The following is a 13,212-nucleotide window of genomic DNA, read 5'->3' as shown; positions in this document are numbered from 1 at the left end:
TCCTTGCAGCTGCTCGCTGTGCTAGTTGTGCCGCCGACGGATGAAGACGAGACGGGCTGAATGTTGCATCCTTTTAAGCAATCATATAAGGGCAGAGAGTGGTTTTTAAAAGGAGTACCATTTAAACGACAGCTCTCTACATAAACCGAGATTTGAAATCAAACTACGCACCGCACAACCATTTGAAACAGAATCAACCATCTTTTAAAACAACTTTCAACTACAAGAGATTGCATTGAAATATAACCGTTTATAACTCCAAGGCGAATGCTGGCCGTTGCTTGTAGTTGAAGGAAACTGTTCAATCGACGAAATTCTAGTCCTAGTAGGCTGTCCGGGTAAAGGCTCTCCTCCGCACGTGCTGGAGAGCGTGGTTGTGTGTGTGTTTTTGTTCTTCTGTTCCAGCATGTTATCACGTTTTTGCGTGCAGCAAAAGAGATGCACACAGCCTGGGAGCGGGCATTAGCCACCCGATATGTATTCCATAATACTGCTTCAGGTCGTAGACTAGTGTTCACTAACACACCACTTGCTCGTGATTACTCCGTTCACGTTTAGTCGTATAATTAGCCGGTTTAATATAGAATTGCTCAGCTCGAATCGATGGATTGTTCGAACCCGTTTTTTCGGATGAACGTGTATTGGGTCTTTATTAACAAAAAAAAAAAAACAAACAAACAAACAAACAATCTCAATGGATGACGCTACAAGTCGAAATTTTATCTCATTGGCTATTGATACTTGTAAACAAAATATATTTCGGTAGTAGTGCGGCTAAACTTAGTGCTAAAGCAATCAACAGATGCTAGGTTTGTAAAACACTGTTCAGAACTTTCGTTTTATTATGTTTGGTACATTATTTTGCATTACTCCATTATTATTAATTTAGTTTTGTTTTTATTTTGTTTTCGTAAGTCCTTCATCTTCCTTATATGTTGTTTGTTTTTCAACTTTGATATATCCTATATTAATTGTTTTTGTTTTTTCGTGTACACGAAATTTTATTTCTATGCTTAAATTTTCTACATTATTTTTTATGGTAAAGTATCTACCATTCAGTTAATTTTCAACACGACTGCAAATGCTGTAGATTCTTGTACTTAGGCATCGTCGCTTGTTGGTAAAGCGACCGGCAGAAATAAGAGTATAGCAACAGCTAAGCAAAAACTATGTACAAGAACGAAGAAATAGCAACAACAACTAACAAATTAACAACAAACAAAAAGCAAAAAAAAAACAATGCCCAACGCGAAACAACACTGTACACTTTGTAGAAGCTTCCGTATATTCAATTACAAGATGGGAATAAAACTACAAAACTGTAGCGATCGCAAGCAGCAGTAAACATAATATGTAATTCAAAATTTAGAATATTGTCAAACTGGCTGTTCCATCAATAGCATGAATGAAAAACACGTAAACAAATGGGAGAAAGAAAACATTGTGACGAATGATGTCCAGATTTTTTAATTTATAATAAACCATTTCCAAATAAAAAAAATACGAAAACAAATTATTGCGTTCAATTCTGTTTCGATGCTATGGTGTGCTAAATATCACGAAATGTTGTTTGGGAGTCATTTCCGCTTTTTTTATTCTAAAACCTAAATTTGAATTGCTTGATTTTCTAGACCAACGTATGCGTAAAATGCGACAACATCTTGCAAACTAACTTATTGTCGTCTTCTACTTATTGGACAACAACATGGTCAGCACCTCGTCATGTCTTAGTAATAACTCAAGTTGTGTCCGTTTCACTCAACCTTTTGAGAAGAATCGATCATTTGATTCTTGAATTAGAAGTTGTTCTAATCTTCATTCGACTCTCTTAATGCTTAACGGTTGATGAGTCCGAGGTTCATCAAAAAGACATTCACAACCGAATGCTAGCTGTACTTTTTTATTACGTAAAATCTTAGGTTAAAACAGTGGTCTCTAATTGTAAAAAAAACCATGAAGGGGCCGCCCATAATCATCTTCTTCAAATGGTCCGCCAGGGCCATCATCATCTTCGAATACAATATCGGAACCGGCTATATCGCCACCAACCAGTGGAGGATCAATCCCCTTGGAGGCCCAGGGCGGAATTTTTAAAGGGGGCCTATAATTTTGCTACGACATTATCGGTGTTAGGGAGGTGTACTTAAAACATGATTTAGCAACACCAGCAAAGTCTCGGAAAGAAAGCTCCCTAGGCCTAGTAAGCTAGTCTATATATAAACGTTTGTATGCGCTGAAGAGAACCATAACGCCACTTTTTGGATCATTCGGAAACTGGTAGTTTTTGAAGCAGTTTTTCGGCGGTTTTCAAACAAAATTGCTGCAGCAAATACACCTCCCTAACATCGATAATGCCGTAGCAAAGTGATAGGCCCCCCCTTTAAAAATTCTGCCCTGGGCTTCCAAGGGGATTGATCCTCCACTGCCTGTGTTGCATTCAATCTCCATACATGATCCATCCAACGAGCTCTTGCTAGTTGCTGACGAACACCTTCCTGTTAGGGTATGCGTCCGGTATCTCTTCACATACTTCCAACCATTGAGTTTATCCAACCTTCGCAACCGTCAAAATGGCTGCATAATGGATACTTTGTTCCCCAGGGGGTCTAATCTCCATCAGGACCTCCGGCAGACTCGTACAGTCTCTTCGTCAAATTGTACCTCCGTCCTCACGTTGAATTCGTTTTGTATTCCTCACATTTTACACTGCAAATTTCGATTTAATTTAAGAACAAACTTCACTTCGCTCAAGCTTCAAAATTGTGTCACAACATCAGAGTTTTGCGGAACGAAAACCGGTCAATTTGAAATCAAGAATACCTGTTCGCAATTGAAAATTACCCCTTCAAATTACCCTTCAAATGAACTCCTTCAGTGGGCTATATAAACGCACGAGAAACTTCAAACACCGAGCGAGAGAGAATTGGGAAATTCGTCTCTCACCTCGGCAACGATGCAAAGCAGGACGGCCCTACCAAAAAGCGCCTGTACGAGCGAGACAACCGGCGAAACAGTCCGAAACTGACAGTCACACCAAAACGAAACGGTGCGTTTGCCAAACAAGACGTATTATTTTTGTGTTGTAGACACAAAATTCCAACACCTCGCTGCTGCGCGATCGAAAAATGGTGAGCATCGGTAATTTAAAGTGTGGTGCTGTGAACGATTTCGCTACCGTGTCACCGATCGCCAAACGTGGCATGGATTAGTTTTGCCCGTTTTGCTTTCCAAAGTGCTCTGCAAGCGAACATAAAAAAGGGAAAGGGATGTGCACAACGCGTGCGTGCGTGTGTGTGTTGGTGTCGTTTGCATGAGTGTGTCCTTGCGCTGCGTGTTTTTCGGGTCAAAGTGGTTTTGTTGTTTGGTGCGACGAGCGTCGTCCGTCGGCTGTGGTTTACCTAAAAAAAAATAAAACACACAGAGGGTTATGTGGTGGTGGTATCGGTGTGCGTGATTACTGTGAGTGTTTTTTTGCGTTGTACAAGGGCATGGAAGGAGGACGCGAGGACGCAACCTTTTCGCGGTGCGAAGTAACAACGACGCACAAAATACGGTTTGCAAACGTAACAAAAAAAAGGCACACACATAAGTAACACACATGCTAAGAGCAACACAACACACGTTTTCGACCGCAGGAGGTCTTTCGGTTGCCGCGGGTGCCTGTGTGTGTGTGCGGGGTTTTCCGTCACCTTTTTCCAGCTACTTTTCGCGTGTTCTCTTGCGAAGTGGTTTGGTTTGATTTGTAAATTGCGTAGCATTCTATTTTTTTTGCCTAAAAAACATACACACACACACGTACCCTACCATTGAAATTGCTGGGCTGGAGGAGACTGGTTGCGCGAAAGGAAAAGCATAGCAACACCGTTCATCCACGGCCTGCTGCTGTTGGTGTGTGGAAAAAAGTGCGTTTTTTGCTGCTTGTGCATTCAATCGAAACACATTCCAAGCAGGAGACCGTACATGGCGACCGTCCCAAAAGTGGTGACAACGGTGTACGTGACCGTAATGAATGTCGGTTCCTTTTTCCGGATGTGCGTATCGCATTTTTTAGTGCTGAAAAAGCCGAATACAACTCCAGCATGTCAAGCGTATCAAACCATACTCTCGTGGGTGTCGAATGTCCTTTTTCGCTAGTTGGTGGTTTAGGCAAATCACCAAAGCACCCCTCCATTTACACAATAGCGTTGAGCCGTGGTCGTATGTGGTCGTGTGTGTGTGTGTGTGTGTGTGCTCTGGAGTGCGCTACTGTACGTGCGTGCTTGTGTGTGGGTAGCAGTTGTTCCGTACGGCAGCAGCAGCAGCCGTGAGATGGGAAAGTTCTAGTATGTAAACACACTCCACGAATGCGGAAACAACGAAACAACAGTGTAGCAACGATTGTTGCATTTGTTCCGCAACCGACAACCGTGTAACGAACCGTTTAGCAGTCAGGATTTAATACTTGTCAAACGTGCGTGAAAATCCCCAAAATCGCATTCAGGTTCGATTGTTTGATGCAGGCAAAAATTGCGTTTCACAAATTGCCAACTAGAGTGGTAGTAAAGGCGCTGGAGGGAGATGTTTTTTTCTTCTTCTTCGCAATGTGTTGTGACCGTTGTTTTGATGGTCCCTTCCTTATCGCAAGGAACCACTAGCAGAAGGCGTCCCCTATCGGACGTGTTGTTTACAACACCCTTCCCACCCTCACTCCACACTTCTTCAGTTGCCACCTGTAACCATGCTGGTGGGGTCTGAACAGCAGGAACCAAATCATATGTACATGCACCTTTTTGTTTCAATCGGCCATGACAGCCCCAATCAAAATGAGCATATTTTCTTCAGCGTGTGGAATAGCAATTGCATGAAAAAAACAAATGAATTTAACTCAAGCAAAGGGGTGGTGCGTGCATTGTTATAGGAGGAAAAGTGCAGTGTGCAGTGTACGGAATGGGTTAAATGTTATGCTTTCTTTCACTCCCCCGTAAGCGGTTTGCTATTGCGGTTGTGATGAAAAAGCGTCATCACAATGCTCCGTGCTCTGTGTGTTTGTTGCTAGCGAGAAAAACGCAACCGACACCGACAATGAGATGAGATGAGGTGTGTTTGTGTGTCTGTGAATGTTATGTGCCGTGAGTGAGATGAAAGTGTCGAGTCTCATCTCATCCTTGCATCCCCGGGGTTACCGATCGTATAAAGAAGGATCGCGATTTTCTTGTCCAACCAACCTCCCCGTCGAAAACGAACAGCAGAAAATGGACGGTTTTCGGTGGATGGGAGGTCAAAAATTCTTCATTGTTCTTTGTGAATTGATTGTGTGTGCATGAGTACAGCTGTGTTTATATTGTGCGAGAAGACTTGTTTTTTTTTTAACTCAAATTCTAGCAAATTGTTCTTTACACAACATGCAACTATATTCGTTGCAACAGTGCATTAAACGTGTGGATATAAAGTGTGTGTTTTGCGTTTAGTTGTATGTTTATCGTAGCTCTTTTGGTAATTCATTATTTTATTAAATTTTTTTTATTTTGCTTTATATTACCCACCCCCTCGGGTGGTTGTTTTGTGAAAGCAGTGAAGCACGATCAACAACGGTTTTAAGCGCCACGAACGACTCACGGACGACAGTTGCTGGTGAAAGAAAGTTTTGGCAAATCACGGTGTGTGTGAGTGTGTGCGCGCAGCGTTTTTTTTCTGCCAATGAAGCAGAATAGCGCAACGTGAGAGAAAGCATCACATCGCGCGCAGAGTGCTTGTGGCCCAAAGCAAACGAGGCAACGAAGGGACTGCGAGGGAAGGAACCGCGCGCGCCATTCGTGTGTGTGTGTGTAAAAGTGGAGGGCAAAACCACCCCCTCTCCCTTGCTGAACGACCATCCCCATCACCTGCTACGGTGGCCGAACGAACCAGACGAACTGGAACAGCTAACAGGAGGCCACAGAGCAAATCTCTCCACTAACCGATCGCGGGCCTAGACGATCTGCTGCTGCTACCCCTCTGCTACATCGCACCCTGTGTCAGTAAATAACGACGAAGAAGAAGAAGCAGAAGACAAAGGAGAACAGCAGGGGCAACGAAGTGAACTATAACGAAACCACACTCAGGTATGTTTTGTACATTGACCTTGTTTCATACACACCGCCGGTCCTACACACATACCCTAATGCGATGTTGTACACTGTTCATATACCACGGCTTTAACATTCACAACCTCTCGCTAAACTCACTGCACTGTGTAGCGAAAGGAAATACTAAGAGGGACACGGTCTAATTTGAGTGGAGAAGATTATAAATTATCCACTGTTTACAGTAATAAGTGCACAATTTGAAATATTAAACCACAGGCATTGATAAAAGAGAACCTATCTATTCATTAGAGTAACACAAAATAATCCGTTCATGCTTTGTGACGAAAACGTTTCAAAATTAGGATCAGGTCAAGCTCTTAGAGACCTGAATGGGATTTACATGCTGGCTTTATTACATCTTCTCTTGTCTGAAATAATTCCATAGTGCCAAGTAGTAGTCTTGTTATGGTAGACACATATCACCGTAAAGTGTAGCGGAATCAAAACATTTAAATCGAAAGTAAAGCGACCGCTTCGTTCTCCCTGTAGGTTGAAGTAATCGGCCAAACAGTGGATTAGTACTTGGATACGATGGACTTTGGTATCTGAAAGTGTTAGTCCAGCCTAGTCGCATCTAACCGGCAAGTAATCTCCCAGAATAAGTGACTGAAGATTCAGGAGGAATAGTTTTAAAATAGTTAAGGAAAACGTTTGGTAAACCTCAAATAGAGAATCATATCCTACTAATTCGAAGCTAGCACGGAATTACCGTAGATAACCGGATCACGAAAAGCTGTTGTAAATGTTAACAATTTTGTACTGGTTGGCGTTGGTTCTGACAAGACCGTCCTTCGAAGCATATTTCCTGAATGTTACATAGGAAACATTACAATTTATTATAATTTTCACGGCTCTTACCCGTTAATGCATATCCTATTGGATCAATAATTTATTTAAGAAGCTTGGATCGACTGATCCACCTTCAAATTCTCATCCCTAATGGTTTGTTTGGATGCACTACACTCAACATAGTAAATCTTCCCATAACATATTTTACCCTTATAATGACCGCCTGCACGACCACAGTGCGATGTCAGCTGCTCATGCGTCACACTCGCGTTTGCTGCTTTCGTCGTTTGTTTGTTGTTTACATTTTACGACGGCGAAGGGCTCGCACGATCAAAAACACGGCAGTTTTGTGTGCGTGCGTTTGTACGGGGAATCGTTTGTTAATGTGCGTTGTTTTTAAGTAAAAGGGTTAATATTTATTTCACGGACAGAATGAAACGGAAATAAAAATGGCTGCCGGTCCGTGTGACAACAAATAATTTTCTTTGCTTCTGGTGAGTTTTACACCGGGAAGTAACAAAGGATCATTAAGAACATTTTTTGAATTCAAATATAAAACAGTTTGCACGCAATTGTCCACGAACGTTCCATTATAAATAATAGCAATATTGTTTAGTGTTTTTAAAATAATCATTTCATCTATTTTATTATTACATTTATTAATAACTTTTACACTAATGTACCCTTTTTCAGGGCTAACCACAATTACCCGGGTATGGTGGGCGCGCGAACACAAATTCGTGTATATGTGCACTGTTTGCTTCATCTAATGATCTACACTTATTAATTAATGGAACTGGAACCAGTGTTTCGCTGTTTCCATTGTTTGTTGCGGCATGGCTGATTACAACAAACGCCGTTCATTTAACCCTCACGAGACATTCCAAGTGGGAATTGTGTTCACCAACGGGTAGATGGATCGCGTCTCAATGGACGACCAGACCAGTAGGGTAGTAGAGCATATTGCATATTGATCCTTTGCTGGCACGTTTCTATGCAAAACAGCGTGGGATGCATCAATCTGGGCGTCCTTTAGCGTTGTGCAGCCCACGCATAACTTCTCATTTCTATTTGCGGTAATGGTTAGGGCGCGTGGGAGCCATCCGGAGGGTTTTTGCCACACAGGCCACGGTTTCAGAAGCTTTTAAGTCACAGTACACATCGGTAAGAGCGGACGCATCCAGAGAGGCGAATGCCCAAAATGGGTAGACTGTGAACATAACCGTTCAGCACCAAACCGGTGACCGACATTCTCTTTTATTTGTTATTTGGCTTGTGTTTGCTCGTTTGGGCCTTCTCGTGTGTTTGCTACGTGTGTTCATCAGCACCTGCTCTGGTTCTGTGTGCGAGGGACCGAATTGCTGTCTGAAATTGTTGAGCCCCAAAATGCAGCTCTTGCTCGCACTATAACTTAGTTATAAGGTCTTGTTTAGGGCGGTGTTGTGGTAAATTGTTTTAACGTAAAAAATTGTAATAAATACAATAAAAATTTAACGAACTTTTTTAACCAAATTATATCTTGGTGATCATGTGGGAAGTAGAATAATGACTTAAACAGACGCTTAGTTCGATAGTTGTTGTGGCAAATGTAATGGATTATTCATCTGCTAAGGAAATTAAAACATCTTCCCATCATAATCGTGATCTTCATTCCTCAGATATGTTTCCGACATCAATTCACTCTTCGTCTGCAGCATGTTTTCAAATCATATTTTTCATTCTCTCCACAGGATCTCACAGACTATGGATCCAATGTTTTTTCCACCCTCCAATGGAGTTCCTTCAGAGAGTAAACTGGCAACGTACATGGTAAGGGATTTGGTTTTTATTGTACACTCTATCGAATGTATTTGCAATCGGCTAACGTAATTTCCTTTATAAACTCCTCACAGAGTCGTCAAAATGGAACGACTGCCGCGTACGGTCTGCCGATGGGTCTCTCCAAGATTACTCTCGATTCTCCTATATCGCTCAAAAAAACACAGGCAAGTTATCGCGTACAATCCGGCAGCAATATCATGCACCCTTGGATGTTAACTAATATCTGCTTTGGTTCCCATCCCCTATCGCACAGGTGACCCCACAGTCGCCAGAATTCATTCCAAACAATCGACTGAGCACGTCCTCGTCGCCGAATTTCTACTCGTCCTATTCGATACTTAGCAGCAACAATGGCACCGCCGGCAGCAACGGCACGGTCGTGGCCACCGCCCAACCGTCCCAGCAGTCGACCGTCGTCCCGACGGTCATGTCCTCCGTGGTAAAGAGCGCCGTCAGTAACGGTGGCTATGTTGGGCCCGGTAGTGGAGGTGGTGGTGGTGGTGGCGCAGTACCCGGCAATATACTGGCCGGTGCACTCAGCAGCACATCCGCCTTTGCGGTCACTCCAATCAAGGGTAAGGATAATTTTAGATGACGGAGGTTTATGACGCGATCACTCACTAAAAGTATACCGTTCTCACCTTTCCTCTCTTTGTCCACAGGACGAAACCTGCTGCGAAACGAATCACCGCAAAGTACTAATACATCCCCCCGTATTACGCCCCAACCTTCACCACCGCCAATTACCACCAACATTCATCAAGTAAACTACTCGTTCTGCAGTCTTTTTTGTGGCCTTTTCCTTCTTTTGGAACATTGTTATTGTAATGTTTTACATTAACTGTGGGTTCTTCTTTATTACTTGATTTTTTAACGCTAGAGTGATCAACGATGTTCCTTTTTTGAAACAGCATATTGTGATAGATTAATTTAAATTATTACAAGATTTTTTATTGTCCCATAATGATCGAACCCTGAGCGTAAAATTAAATTAATTATTTTGTTGAATATGTAATTCCATAATAGGAAAAAGAGGTTACACATTTTAATCCTGAACACTATACCACACACATATACCTCACACACCTTTGCTCACCTTTGTCCTCGATTTGTCAACTGTGCCACAAAACTTTAAAATAACTTATACAAGCTTCCTAATACGATTCCCCGTCGTTTTCGCTTCGTCTGGTCTATCTTTTCCTTTTCTCACAGGAAAATGTTGGTGGCACTACGTACTTTTACCCAACGGCAGCCAACCATCAATTAACGCCGAGCAGTACAGTTAACACGACTGATAACTCCTTTGCCCACATAGCAAGCTCACAAATTAATCTAAGTTACACACATCCAGGTAAGAGCTGACCTTTTCCCTTATCGCAATGCGCTTCCCTACCGTCACGGCAAACCCTCCTTTCCCAATTTGTTCCCTTTCCGATCAAGCAGTTGTACGGAAGTTGTACGCAGTTTTCTTTGTCATTCTCGTTTAAGGACACGTTTACCCGGGACCTGCCTCGCACGTTATCAATATGCAATCGAAGGCACAAGTGTCGGCTGCCTTCTTCATGCAGGACGAGCTGAGGAACGATATTTTAGCGCGAAACGAAATCGTAAACAGTATCGAAAACGACAGTCAAGGTTGAATTATTTGTTCCTTTGTTGCATGTTTCACGTGCTTTCACGACGGAACCACCCATAATGATGCACGATTTTTTCCACGGGTTTGTTTTTTAGATATACCTCTTGAAGTGGAAAACTATCACTCGCTGTGTTTGCTCGAGTCATTGCCGCTTCATCCGAAGCTTCCACTACCGTCGTCCACGTACCGGGCAACGCATGCCGTGACCGGCGTCAAGTACTGCTTACGGCGTCTTCACGGTTAGTTCGAAGCGAGCTGCATACAGCACGGCTGTTACCTAACGCTTTGTGGTCTTCCACTATCGTTTTAGGTTTCCGTCTACAGTCCACCAAGTGTATGCAGGTGGTGGATAAATGGAAAAAGTTACAACACTCAAACATTGTGCAGCTACGCGAAGTGTTTACTACGAAAACTTTTGGTGATAATTGTGAGTATAAGGCATTCCTCGCATATAGCGCACAGCGGTTAATGCTAAGCTCTTCACCTTGCAGCTTTAGTAATAGTGTACGACTATCATCCTGGCTCACAAACGCTGCTATCGAAGTACTTCGCATCCGTACCCGAAACAAACGGTTACACCGATCCATTCGCCGGAGAAGCTCGTCCTTTTAGGTACGTTAATGATAAATGCTTTTGCGAAAGAGTGTATGTTAATCAACTTGTTTGTTTTTTCCTTAATTCGATCTCAGCCACAAAAGTTCTCTACACCGTACCGCCGCCACGTCACTCCTGCCAGAAAATGAAATTTGGTCAATTATCATACAGCTGAGTGCGGGCTTACGTGCGATACATCAGGCTGGATTAGCTTGTCGGTAAGTCTTCGGCAATATTCTTCGGATACAACGAATTTACAAGTTTGTTTTGTATGCATGCAACAGAACGTTGGATCCGACAAAAATCATTGTGACCGGCAAACGGATACGATACAGTTGCGTGGGTATATCGGATATTTTTACCTTCGATCCTAACCAACAAAATCAGCTGTCGGTGTTAGATCATCAGCAACAGGTAAGTTTGATGGTGGATAGTTAAATAAACGCACAACAAACATTGCATCAAACATAACAAACTAATGGTATCTGCTAATGTACTTCTTTTTACAGGAGGATCTTCTGGCACTAGGAAAGCTAATACTAGCGTTAGCTTGCCGTTCCCTACAATCGGTCCAACGGGATCAAATTCAAAGCAGCGTCGAGCTTGTATCCCGTCATTACTCTTCAGATCTTAGAAATATTTTAATGTAAGTGTAAGCACCTCCCAAATCTTTAGAGTGGTTCTACAGCGCTCTCTCTTTCCGCTAGATGTCTTCTGAATACAAACACCCGCCGCTCGGTAACGGAGATCATGCCCATGATCGGTGCCCGATTTTATGTGCAGCTCGATGCACTGCAAGCCCAATGTGATATTCAGGAAGATGAACTAGCGAAGGAGATGGAAAACGGTCGGCTTTATCGGCTGCTTGTGAAGCTCGGTTGCATCAACGAACGGCCAGAGTAAGAAAATACCTGTTGCGTGCCTCGGGGCAAGAGATGATTATTTATCACGCTTTGTCTTAACTTCCCTAGACTCAACCTGGACGTAACGTGGTCCGAAACTGGGGATCGCTACATGTTGAAGCTGTTTCGGGACTATCTCTTCCACACCGTCACCGAGGATGGACGTCCGTGGCTGAATCAGTCCCATATCGTACAGTGCCTCAACAAGCTGGACGCTGGCACGATGGAAAAGGTACGCGACGATACATTTAGCCGAGAATACGATTATTTATGGCATGCACTTTACAGGTACAACTTATGTCCCGTGACGAACAATCAGTATTAGTAGTGACCTATGCTGAGCTGAAGCACTGTCTCGATCAGGCATTTTCCGAGCTGGTAGCAGCCAGCGAAGGTGCCGTCTAGTGGCCAACAAGCTTCTCCGCGGTGATACGGTGCGCCGGATGAATGGTAGTATACCTTTTATTAACCTTCCCCGCCGTTTGCACTCGTGCGACCATCAGTTCCAATAGCTTCGTACGGTATCTTTACGTTTTTCCTCTCATCTCCCCACCAACCGTGTCCGTGTCTTGCAAATAACTGGGTTGATGGTGCATACATAAGTGTGAATATTTTTTTATTCCATTTCTATCCTTCAGTTTACTCTCATCTATTCGTGTATTTTGCGCTCGATAGACCCCCTCCGATATGTGCTCAATATCGGCAACGGTGATTTGAAGAACAACGACGAAAATGCTTTTCATAATTCGTCATCCTTCACACCATCTGCAGGCGTACAGTTGGAGAATAGAATAGAAAACAAACAATTATTTTCTGTTGTTTTAGGCAGCATCGGGAAGGAAGAGAAACGGTATGATGGTCCGGGAAGAACATGGAAACCATATGCAAGGTTTATATAATACCCCCTCCTAAAAGTTATAGACTGATTGAAAAAAAAAACAAGAAAACACATTAGTAAATGTATGTACAACAACGACTTCAAGGTGTGAGTTGTCAGGTGTGATACAATTATATAGTATATCCAGCTCTTATATATGGTTGGTTTTGCTCCGAAGAAGGAATAAATTACCAAGCAGGTTGAGGCAGAAAGAAAGGGAAAATCTTTACATTTATTCAATGAAACTCTTATAGTTTTCCATTTTGAGTTGAATGCAGATGGGTTTTTTTTTTTGCTTTACTACGATACACTTTCGATAATTTTTGTCGTACGGAATCTAAACTGGCGCACGAGTAGCCGCTATGGATGTGTTCGATTGGCGTGAAACTGCGAACAATTTCAACAAAACTGAGATAAATATAAAAAAATGCAAACATCAACTTCCATCCATCCCGATAGACTTTGCGCTATGACACGGTAGGGACAAAG

General features: G+C 42.8%; 1 protein-coding gene across 3 annotated transcripts; it reads left to right on the top strand.

The window, feature by feature from the left end:
• Window positions 1-2,999: 2,999 nt before the first annotated feature.
• LOC128305694 (PAN2-PAN3 deadenylation complex subunit PAN3) lies at window positions 3,000-12,864 on the top strand. Of its 3 annotated transcripts, none has more exons than XM_053043273.1 (18): window positions 3,000-3,128; window positions 5,552-6,080; window positions 8,624-8,702; window positions 8,786-8,878; window positions 8,968-9,289; window positions 9,377-9,477; window positions 9,927-10,065; window positions 10,203-10,349; window positions 10,446-10,589; window positions 10,661-10,777; window positions 10,842-10,962; window positions 11,040-11,162; window positions 11,229-11,358; window positions 11,454-11,590; window positions 11,652-11,843; window positions 11,916-12,078; window positions 12,135-12,296; window positions 12,672-12,864. In XM_053043273.1, the coding sequence occupies exons 3-17, from the start codon at window positions 8,637-8,639 to the stop codon at window positions 12,249-12,251; spliced, it is 2,112 nt and encodes a 703-aa protein (XP_052899233.1). In that variant the 5' UTR covers window positions 3,000-3,128; window positions 5,552-6,080; window positions 8,624-8,636; the 3' UTR covers window positions 12,252-12,296; window positions 12,672-12,864. The 3 variants fall into 3 exon arrangements, with proteins under 3 accessions (XP_052899233.1, XP_052899232.1, XP_052899231.1); XM_053043272.1 differs by having other exon boundaries at window positions 12,485-12,864; XM_053043271.1 differs by lacking the exon at window positions 3,000-3,128 and having other exon boundaries at window positions 5,747-6,080; window positions 12,135-12,864.
• Window positions 12,865-13,212: the final 348 nt, after the last annotated feature.

Source organism: Anopheles moucheti, chromosome 3 (assembly GCF_943734755.1).
Source record: "Anopheles moucheti chromosome 3, idAnoMoucSN_F20_07, whole genome shotgun sequence".
NCBI lineage: Eukaryota > Metazoa > Arthropoda > Insecta > Diptera > Culicidae > Anopheles > Anopheles moucheti.
Note: the sequence above shows the minus strand (reverse complement) of the source record. Positions and strands in the feature narration are given on the sequence as shown.

Excerpts from the sequence above, each read along its gene's own strand:
- LOC128305694 (XM_053043273.1), top strand. The coding sequence starts at position 8,637 with ATGGATCCAATGTTTTTTCCACCCTCCAATGGAGTTCCTTCAGAGAGT. Across the intron at positions 9,290-9,376 it reads TGCGGTCACTCCAATCAAGG|GACGAAACCTGCTGCGAAAC; the intron begins GTAAGGATAATT and ends CTTTGTCCACAG. Across the intron at positions 10,590-10,660 it reads CTGCTTACGGCGTCTTCACG|GTTTCCGTCTACAGTCCACC; the intron begins GTTAGTTCGAAG and ends CTATCGTTTTAG.